Source organism: Montipora capricornis, chromosome 11 (assembly GCF_036669925.1).
Source record: "Montipora capricornis isolate CH-2021 chromosome 11, ASM3666992v2, whole genome shotgun sequence".
Taxonomy (NCBI): Eukaryota; Metazoa; Cnidaria; class Anthozoa; order Scleractinia; family Acroporidae; genus Montipora; species Montipora capricornis.
In genome coordinates, this window is record NC_090893.1 from 34,549,781 (window position 1) to 34,561,213 (window position 11,433).

Consider the following 11,433-nt stretch of genomic DNA (forward strand, 5'->3'; position numbering starts at 1 on the left):
TTCGATTTATATTGCTTGATTTCTTTCAGGCCAACATCTGTATTATCTATTCTGTTTGTGCTTCTTATTTTTTTTGCAGTTAGTTTTTCTTTTCACCTTAATTGAACAAAAATTAAGGTCTTAATAATATGGGTGACAAATTACTCCTTAATTTTGGCGCGAAATTTCAGCGTTAATTTATAATTTCACATGTGAAATTACATTGTTGCCATGGCAACTTAATAGTGCTAAAATGGCGTCCAGGTTTGATAATTAAGGAGTAATTTGTCAACCATGTTATAAATAGCTAATCAAATTGTATACCCGTGAAATTAGGGAATAATTTCACTTGCGTTTTGTCCAAAATCAAATAATTTCCCTCGCCTAAAGGCTCGGGAAATTATTCGAATTTGGACAAAACGCGCGTGAAATTATTCCCTAATTTCACGCGTCACCATTTGATTACCCATACTTAAGTGGCGAAGCCGAGAATTTGTAAATGTGATAAAACACCGACGAGAACGTGACTTGGTAAACGTGTCTACAGGTTGTTTTGTAATACAATACACTTAAGCGAGGAAGTATATAAATGAAGGAAACTTGTCTAAGACATTGATTAAAAAACAGTTCTTTTGTTTTTCTTTCATGAAGTATAAATGAGTTATAATAGGCAGGTTCATACTAGGGAAGAAACAAGGATTCAAGTATGCGCGAGTTCTACTTTGAATGTGACCGGGGTTTATTTTAGTTGAAGTACCTTACTGTGTAACCATAGAAACGAGATATCTTCAGAAAAGCCAGAGTACGATCTCAAGTCTATAGTTTCATCCCCCTCGAATGCGTACTTGAGGAAATCAAAACACGATAAGGCGTCAAGTAAGTCTAAAGTGCAGTTATGGCCTACTAGGACCCTAGTACAATATTAGGCGAGTCACCCAATATTGTACTGGAAACTGTACTACAAATATACAATACACATTACTATATTTCAAAATACAATAAATTTGAAAGTTAAAAATATTTATAAAATTCTGAGACCACTGAGCCTTGTAGGTGCGATGGTTGCAACATAAAAGGTTTCCTACAAGACCAAGTACCTGACTAGAGGTTGTATTCAGTTAGTTAGTAAAGAGGTCCTGACTCGGTAAAAGGAACTCAATTGGGCGATCTAATCTCATAAGCTTTTCTACATTGGGTCTTTCTTTCCTTTAATTTAAACGGTGCTGAGGCCAGTCGAAGACAAAGCGACAAGGTTAAGGGTATAGTAGGAAGCTTACGAAACGAGGACGACGACGGCTACGAGGACTTAATTTAAAAATACGAGTTCGCGTTATTCATATCACTACGAAACTATTTGATGTCGTTTCGCGGTAAAAATGTGTAGTAAATGTCGAGGAATTAAACTGGTATGAGTGGGTTGGAAGGGTAGAGAGAGAACTGAAAATTCATCGTCATGTGCTTCCGTCCTCCACAGAACCTTGAATTTGGTCATTTCACGTCGTCATTTGGGAGATGACGGCAAAGAAATGTACCAAAATGTAAAACGGACGTGCAGAGCGTGCAGAGCCATTGTTTTTGCTCACTAAACCTATTGTTTTATAGCGTCGTCGTTGCCATCGGCGTCGTGGTTTCGTAAGCTCCCAAGCATAATGAATTCACCTGTTGCCATTCTCCATTCTATAGTTGCGGCGGTGCGATCTGACTTGTAGCCGGAGTAACATTATGCCGAAATGAAATAATACGCGTTGTGGCAGCTCTAATTCAGCCGGAAAGAAAAAACCCATGTGTGCGGTTATAACTCCAGAGGGGGCTAGAATCCATGGAATATTCTTTATGTATGTGTTAATAAACAAGCAGGAGTGTTTTAGTTCAACCATGAGGCGAAGCTGAGTGGTTTTAGACCCGATAAAAAACGACAAGCGCGAAGCGAGTTTTTCGAACGATTTAAAAAACATTCCACGACAAGAATGCCCCTCTGGAGTCCGAACAAAGGTTCAAATTGTCAGAGGAGCACATTAGCATACAGCAAAAACAAGCTGCGCCTTATTAATATTCCGTTTAGGAAGAATCTTAATCATTTTTTAAAGCTCATGCACGTGAAGTTTTACCAATGACTTAAAAAAAACTCATTAATAATTCATGAGCCTAAAAGCCTATCAAAACACCGATAAAACGTCACGTGCATGAGCTTTATATCTTGATAAAACACTCCTCGTTAGGTAACCCCTCTCGTTGGCTCATTAGTATAATTCTTTATATAAAGAATACTAATAAGGCATAGCTTGTTTTTCTTGTATGCTAATATTCACGCTCTTTGTGGAATGTTTTTGAAGCCGTTCAAAAAACTCGCAGCACGTGTTTTATCGGGTCTAAAAACACTCGGCTACTGCTCGTTTTTTAAACATTACCTGATAGGCTGTTTCTCTCATGAATTATAAATGAGTTTTTGAAAGTGAGCTTTACGAAGCAACAGCAATCGACATTAAATAGGGTATAGGTAGAGTATCATTGCAAGAACAAGATCTTTTCCATTAGTTCTGTTCTACTTTTATATATGTTCTTTGCACCAAACATCAGTCTTTGACTTGGTGTACTTAGCATTTTCACGTGTGACATTCGTGAGAATACAGGTTAAATCCTCCAATTTGTCTCATTTTTTGTCCAAAGGGACTGTAAGAGATGAAACGGTGCAAAGTTACACAAATTTCTCAAAACGTTTCACGAACGAGTGAAGGGGGCCAAGAGATAACTGAAGGAACGTGTCTTTAATCTGATTTTCTTGCGTGTTGCACCTGATCTTTATGAACTGTAGGCCGCGTGTACACGTACAATCCCTTGTCTGGGTCCCGTTTCATTCAGAGAATAAAGACTAACGTGTTGGTGTTATTCGCAGAGGCCGATTCGAACGTGTGACTTATAAACTCGACTTCAGATTGTTTGTGTAGTTTTCAAAGTCACTCTGGAGGGAAGATAGCCCACTACGGTTTTGTTATCAATGGAGACTACACAGGAAAAAAAGACCTTATTGCCTGTGCAAAGCGATGTCAGGGTTGGTAAGCCAGACATATATGCTCACGGATCAAACAAAAAGGTCTCAATAATAACGTAAGTATTCAACGAGAATCATTAGATATCTTGTATTTTTCCCTAAAAGGCCAGTGATAGATAGCCGCCGCCAGTCATTACAGAGCTAACAACTGTTGCAAGTGACGCAAAAAAACTCGCAAAAGTTCTTTCTCCTTTGTGTAACTTGGTAGCCGGGTGTAGTCTTTTAAAAAGCTGTGTTTTGTTAAAAGGAAAACATGTTAATGAAGTATTTATTAAAATACTAGCGCACATACCACCAATAAAAAAAAAATGTATGTTATGTTATGTCTTTGTTTTGCTATACTAATTACTCAGTGACTGGAAAGTAGAACCAGCTGTTACTTGCCCGCATGCATTTTCCCGCTATGAGTGATGCTCATGACATAATGCATTTGCCTGCAATCGCATGCATTCCATGGAAAGCAAAAGAATACCGCGTAATCGAGTTACAACGGGTTACATCACGAAAACAATCCCAATCATATTAGCGGCTTCCAAATTTTGTCAAGCCGCTAGGCCTACATTGATTGCGCTGGGTAGTTTTTTAGTACATTTCGAGTGCTCTTGAGAACACTTTCGCTTTTTGAGGAAAATTTCAACAAGTTCTCTCATTTTTCGAAACATTTTAAGTAATGGTCCGGCTAAGAAGCAGGCAGCCCAGCGGCAAAAGTACTTAGAAGCTGCTGCTCCAATCGAGGCATCTGATTGGCTAATATCGGAAAATGTCGAAAAAAGATGAGAAAAAAATGAAAAAAAAGCCTTTTTTGGATTTCTTCTTCCCCATGCCCTTGATCTCTGTCTCTCGGCCAAATTTGGGCATTGTTCTATGCGCCATTCGCCAATCGGCAAATGGCGCATAGAATCTTGACGATATTTACAAACATAGTTTTTGAAGGCATAATGATTTGTTCTACGAAACAGAATCTAATTTTTTAGACGGCAAGTCGATTACATTTTTCATTGAAATTCAAATTTCGCGCTTTTAGCTGCTTACACCAATGGGAACAGCCGAACTTAATTTGATTAAAAATGTTGGCACATTTTAACTAACCGACGCTATTGCCGCGGGCTATTGTTTTTCTGCCTGCTTCTTAGCCGGACCATTACTTAAGCTCTTTCTTCGTATTCTGAGCTAGCTCACAGCAGCACTTGGCTTGAAGAACGGTCTTCAGCATATATCTGATCGTGAGATTAAGTTACTGAACACACAAGAGTTTACATGGTTCAAATGAGCTTGAGTCAGTGTTGCGTTTTATGTAAAGCGATTTGAAACCAAAAATGTATTACTAAAGTATTTTTGAGGCTTTCCCCAGAGGTTTTGGGGAAACGGAGAACATGGCTAATTTGAACTGGGGAACAGGGAGTGTCTCATTTCCTTTGCTTAAAAAAATTAATGTCTTATTAACTTGAAAATTTATAAACAACGCAAGGCCAATTTTTTTGTAAAAAAGGCATACTGACGAAAATCTCCAAGGGAATGTTTAGCAACTCTTGAGAACTATTTCTAAATTTTGAGCCCATTTTTGGAAATTCGAGCACTATTTTGCGCCATTTTTGAAGCTATTTTGCGGTTATTCCATCGCTGCCCGAACAGACCTGCTGGACGTTTAGGCGGGCTGCTGAAAAAGGGGGAGACCATGCCGGGCGGGGCGAGTTGTCTCATATAAATAGACCCCAAGGCTCCTCTGGGGAAATTGTATGGGAAAGATATGTATACCGCTATAATATTACAGCAAGGGAGGAGTCTTTCCGATGTAGTATGAAGAGCAAGTTACGCCATTTGCTCTTTGAAGTAATTTGATATTGATCAAGGTCTTTCTCCATTAAAATATATAGAGACGGGCATGAGTAATGAATGTACCCTCCAGGCAATTCTTTGTTCAGTCAATAAAAGATGAGAAAGGACAGATCCTTATGTCTTGCTTATTACGTTTCTGTAGTGCATGGCGTTAGATATATTCATGTAACAGCAAAGAACACCCAAACAAGGCAGTGTTATAATTAATGGTTCGTGATTGCCAACCAATAGGCCAAGTTCGATATATCAATATTCACACACGGCGGTGAGGCTTTGTGGTTAAATTTAAATATTGCATGTCTGAATATTGCTACAGTCGAACCTCCCGTAAGCGGACACCCTCGGGACCAAGGGTAAGTGTCCGCTTACGGGAGGTGTCCGCTTATGGGAAGTTGAAAAATAAAAGTGTAATAGAGGGCATATAATGCACCACAACAAATCATTCTCTTGAAAATCATACACGTTCTATCACAAGCAGAAGCTTGTTTAAAAACACGCTCAAACGTAGAATTTCATGTAAATAGCTTCGTATATATATATATATATATATGTAAATAGTACTTTTTAACTTCTTAAATACACGATCACATCAGCTCCGCTGTAATTTTTATCGCGTTTAAATAAATGTTGTTGTTGTTGTTGTTAAGACAACTTGTAGTTGTGCTTCAAGGTGTAGACAGGCCAATCACGATTCCTATTAGTCAATATAGGAAATTCAAGACCTTATTCCTCTAAGACCTCCCCTTTCTATGTAAAATTAAGGGAGGGTTTTTTAAGATTTCTCTCAGTAAGGACTGGTTTTGTATAAGATGTCATTTGTTTATTAGAATATGTTTGAGATTGAGTGAAGAAGTTCCTGAAGCGTGCGTCTAACTCATCAACGGTTCTTAGTGGCCCTGGTTCGATTCCCAGATCCGGCGTCATATGTGGGTTGAGTCTGCTCCGACAGGTTTTTCTCCGAGTACTCCGGTTTTCCCCTCTCCTTAAAAAGCAATATAATTTGATATATATTAACTTGATTTGATTTCATTAGTGCGCGGCCCCACAAGCTAAATTCAGCTTTAAACATTATCGTGTGAAAATAAAGTTATTATTATTATTATTATTATTATTATTATTATTATTATTATTATTATTATTATTACGGGAAAGCGGATAACTAATTGTAATCAAAATGACTATGTTTTGTCTTGCACAGTGTGCGATTAAACCATTAAAATTGAGCACATTTCGTTAAAAATTTTCTTGAAATAATTGTTTACTGTCCGCTTACGGGAGGATATTTTAGACCCTGTGGACCCCGCATAGGTATTCGAGAACGCTTGCGAGAGATATCCTCTTACAGGAGAAATCGACAGGACCGCGCTTTGGTGTCCACATTCGGGAGGTGTCCGCTTACAGGAGGTGTCCGTCAGTGGAGGTTCGACTCTTAATACAAATACATGTTTATTACGCACACCCGACCACCTCGCCCGAGCTGCTTTGACCGGAAGTGTGATGGTCGTGTTGAGGGTTCCGGTCTTGACCGAGTCCCCCGCGTACAACGCCGAAGAAAATAAAAGTTACTGACCACAAGTCGTAGTTAATCGAGATGTCGTTGTAAGTTTAATGCAATTTTCGAATTCTGAAGTGAATTTGGCAAGACTTGCACGGGAGCAATGCAAAGAAGTAGATCTGACGGAGCTTTGCTGCGTGCCGTAGACGAAAAAAGACCGTTGCTTTCTGTTCAAGGCGAACCAAATTCTTCTTCTCCAGACAGATTAAGCCTTGCTTCTAGTGCTTCATCTACAAAGTAAGTTAATTGTAAAGTATTTGATTTTCAAAATCTGAACTTCACAGTAACTTACTGTAATTGTCAGTTATTGACCCACTTCACGTTGAAAGACTGTCTTGTCGGAAATCGAGGTCAGTGCATGTGACATGATTATCAGTACAAGTGGTTTTTGTGAGTAATCTTAAATACTTCGATATATTGCATGAAAATGAGCATCGGAGAGGTAAATTGTATGTTGCGTATCTTTCATCGTTATTTTGTGAGACTTTGCCACAGAGATTCTAAGCAGCGACCATAAGACGACGTCGAATTGTCAGCTGAATGAACGCTTTTGGGGCTTGTATGCTTTGGTTTGTGCTAATCTTGCGATTCCAAAATAATGTTTTTATTATTTTCAAAATTGTTATGAGCAACATAATTTTGTTCCTGATGGTTTACTTTCACTGTAAGGAAAACTTGGAGTCTGCGTCACGTAATCTGAGCTGTGAACAAGTTGGTGCGATGGCTACAGTGCAGAATGATTTTAGTTACAATAGATTATAAAGCGTGATAATCATGAGACAATCTAAGCTGGTCATGAAAATATTAACTAAATATATCTCATTGCAAATATGGAGTACTTAGTTTTATATACTTTAAAAAGAGATGCTTGTGTGTGAGTCATAAATCACAGTGGGAGCAGAGTGGTCCCACCCATATGGTTCAGGTTTGATTCCCAGACTTGGCGTCATGCAGTGGTGAATGAGAGTTGAGTTGAATTTAGACTGCGAGCAGTCTCTCTTTTGCTCTGGAATTGTTGAACTGTCAATGGCCGAAGCTGCAGGTTGAAAAAATTGTGGGCGTTGGTTAGAGTGAAAATGGTTTCATATTGCGGTTTGGAACCCTGGGGCTCCAGTGACGGAGTATTCTTATTGGTCGATCTCGGGAGATAAATGTCAATCAACTCTTAATTTCACGGTAATTTGGAGGCTGTACTCGGACTTCTTGAAAATCAAGATGTTTTGGCTATTCTGCCCACATTTTTCTTCAAAAGCTTTATTAATCAAAGTTTCAATGTTGCAAAAGGTGTGATTATTATCGCAAGGATGCTCCAGCAATCCGATTATCGCTAAATTGTAGAAGTAGTGTACTCTAATTTACAGCTACCATTTTCCGATTTTATATCACTAAGATTGTTACCTATTTTATGATTTAAGTCTCTGATTCTACCTATTTTACGGCCGATTTACGATTTACTTTAGATTTTCATTCTCCTATTCTACGATTTTACCGAAGACTCTTAAGAATTTAATGATTCTTCTGATTTTACGTTTTCATTTTCACCTTAACATGCTTTGGAAAATATTCAACAATTCTTTCGATTCAAAGCAGTCTTCAACACTAACAGTTACTTTCTTACTAATTTGTCCCTTGGGCAACTAGTTTTGTTTTTTTTTGGTTCCCCATGGTTTTTTTTTTGGGTTGCCCACCTTCTAAAGACCTGTTGCCCATTAAAACTCAAAGGAGCCTTGTAAAAATCTCAAATTTGTGTAAAATGTGAGTAAAATTGGTTTGAAAGAGCAGCCTGACTCCTGCTGTGTGTCCATGGTGTTGTAGAAGCCTTCACAGTTTTGCTTTGACTAGCATTATCTTTAAGCAATTTTCCTTTTGTATAAGAGATCAAGGGAGATTCTTTGAATATCTCTCTGAAATGAGGCTGGTTTTGAATTAATTGTCATTATTTTGTCCAATAGTTTGTTCTTTAAGCCTTAAAAAGTTGGTTGAAATTGCTTAAAAAAACCGTAGAATTTTCTTGTGTGCTTGTATTGTTCCTCCTTCCAATCTGTTTTGAGGTTTGTACATTGTACCAATCTATTCTTAACAGAAAAATAAGTGACAGCAAAGTGTAAATGTTGTTTTAATAATTTTTTTTATTGTATTTTTGGTGACTACGTCATATTGCTAGTCACTTTCTTTGTTGCAAATCAAATCGTTCTGCAAAATAAATTATTAGCCGAACAAAAACTCTGATTGCCCAATCGGGCAAGTGTTAGAGTTGTTTTACTTGCCCACGAATATATTTTGCGGAATGATTTCCGTACAGGTCCCTACTTTATTATGCATGCAGAATAAATAAATTATTCATTCGCGCTATTGTTTTGTAGAACAATATGTATACCCAAGAGAACCGAATATATACATGGGTAATTTGTACTTACGGGATGAATAAAAACGGATCTCATCTTTTCTCTCCGTCCCTCTCTCTCTTCTTTCCCTTCATCGCCCACACCGTTATTCGTTTTTGTCTCAGCTTTCCTCTTTCTATCTTTTCGTCTTGTTCTTATTTCCAGACCCCGCTCGGCTTTTTCGTCCATTTTATCCCATGATATGTCACTCGCAGCTTGCCTTGAACTCCGACTCACTGTAAACATCTGGATTACTTGTCCCTGTTCTTTACCACTGAGTTAACGTGTCAAGTTGCTAATTCACACCTTGAAAATGACATTTATTTTGAATTCTGGCTGACTATTTACATAACAATGATACGTAATTATATACACGTGCCGCGCCGAGCACCTACAATCGAACTTACACTTGTATGTCACCATTAAGAGATCCTGTTTTACTACTCTTGAAACAACCCATCCCTTTAATAATGCTAACCGTAACCCTAATTACGACTAAAGGCACTGTTTAGGCTTAAGGTTAGTCCCTGTGATAGTTTTAGGTTTTCCAGTATTGCTGTGAACTGTGACCTGCTTTTCCTTCATGCCCCGTGCGTGCGGCACACTTATAAGTTCACTGCGTGGAAGAGTATACCAGGCTTAAAGTCTGATTGGTGCATCTTTCATGGGAAACTTTCATGCACGATTTCATTGCAATTAAAATCGTTTCATATTTCCCTTCTTTTGAAGCAAACTTGTGTCTTCGTAATAATCAAGATGGCTACCGAAGTAAAAGGGTCACAGCAATGGAAGATTTGATCATTTGGAAATTGTCGCTGCTTTATAGCCTTTCCAAAGTTGCGCATAGAGTGGTGCAAAGAAAACAATTTACTTTCGTCTTCCGTATCCAAAACCTGTGTGAAAACGCAGTCAGTTGGCAAAGACAAAGTACCGCATCGTGAGATGGATCTGTTTCGCGATGCTCAAGAAAAAATTGCAATGGATAGCCTTCAATCCGCCAGAACACATATTAATTTTCTGACCGTAAACTTTCCTTGAAAAAATATTAGCCCTAGCTACCTGTGGCCGGAAAGTTTACAACTGCCTACAAGACAAGGGCTAACATCATCTCACCGCAGTTAACCATCGCCTAAACTTCGTCGACCCAGACAAACGAGCCCACAGCAGGGCATTGAAAAGACATGATGGGGAGTGAAACGAAGTATGCCTCGTAGGGGAACATCCATGGATCTCTACCAAAGCTATTTACTTGGAAGTATCATTGAGCATATTGCCGATCTCTACAAAGAGCGATAAATCGCAAAATCCCTCTAAATGCACCGTTCGTGATCCTAAATACAGGAAAGGAAGAAAATATACACTTTGCAGTGTCTCGGCGAATTTTTAAGCAGACAGGAAGAGCAATTTCCCGATAAAAAGAGCAGGTAGCCATTAAATTTCTTATGACAGTACTTTTACTTAGTTTGTTTGTTATGTTTGCGAATCTGAACCCTATTACAACGATTGCTTGAAACTCCACTTCTTGCGCTTATTCTGAAACTGAAAAATGGGTAAAATTGCAGGAAAAGTGCCGAAATTGCAGGAAAAACTGTTCGATTTTCCGTATTTCAGACAGAAGTTCGACCGACTTTTTTTAAGTCCATATAGACTTAGAAAAAAAACCTTTAGAAAGAAAGAGCAAAGCGCCACAATCCCAAAGGACGTCTATTGTTATCGCTATTGTTTTCTTGAAACAAAGGAGTGTATGCATAATGAAGTAGGGACCTGTGCGGAAATCTTGCCTATTTTGCTTCCCCCAGGCAATCGGGCAAGCGTTAGTGTCAAACACTGCAAAGGTGTCCAAAATAATCAAGCAACAGTTGGCTTTGCGAAAGGATTGTTTTTCCTTTGTTGTTTCACGAGAAATTAAAGATCCATCATCATCTGCGGTAGTCGAAGACTTTGATTTTGAACAGTGCTCAAGGTGTGTTGCAAAATTTGCTTGAATATACCTTGGTGATATTGCTTCCTTTGTCCTGGGATATCTGTTACTTTTTCACATAAGGAGAAGGCGAGTAACTTTGTAATGTAGTAATTCCAAGCTTCTCTAAAGTAAAGTTCAGCGAAGCCTTTCTTCTCCCTTCCGACATGAGACGTTAAAAATATTTTCCATTCTCACATACGATGTATTTGGTTGTTGGGCTTCTGAAGGCTCACCGGTGCCGCTTCTTGATGGTAAAGTGCCATAAATTATTTTGAAGGAACTCTTTATACATAAACGGCAAAAATCAGACATGGACGCCTTTTTATTTGTTGCTGGTTTTTTGGTGTGGAATATTATTCAACAAACATTACACATAATTTTCGGCAAACGGCCATTCCCACAAGAATATTTTTCCAATGGGCATAGCAGCAGGATGATGAGAGCTGTCAATCTGTTACTGGGGTACCAATTAAAAATGCAATATGAAGCCATTGCGTCTCTCTTTTCGCTCTAACAAACGCTTGCGGTATTTACGATCCACAGTTTCAGTCATTTGAAGTTTTTGTTTGTCTCAACGATTTTAGAGCAAAAGAGAGACTGTTCCCAGTCTAAGTTGAATTTGTTGGTTTTCTCTACTCTTCTCTGAGAGGTTTTCCTCTGTGTACTC

General features: G+C 38.5%; 1 protein-coding gene across 5 annotated transcripts in view; it reads left to right on the forward strand.

Annotated features, from left to right (window-relative positions):
• Positions 1-2,809: 2,809 nt before the first annotated feature.
• Positions 2,810-11,433, forward strand: part of LOC138024837 (sodium-coupled neutral amino acid transporter 9 homolog) — a 47,820-nt gene continuing 39,196 nt past the window's right edge. The window contains exon 1 of one of the 5 annotated variants that reach the window (XM_068872021.1): positions 2,810-3,084. In XM_068872021.1, the coding sequence (XP_068728122.1) occupies positions 2,975-3,084 (110 nt within the window). In that variant the 5' untranslated portion in view covers positions 2,810-2,974. Of the gene's footprint in view, positions 3,085-6,406; positions 6,657-10,633; positions 10,767-11,433 lie in introns of those variants that run through there. The other 4 variants (XM_068872024.1, XM_068872020.1, XM_068872022.1 and 1 more) reach the window with 4 other exon arrangements.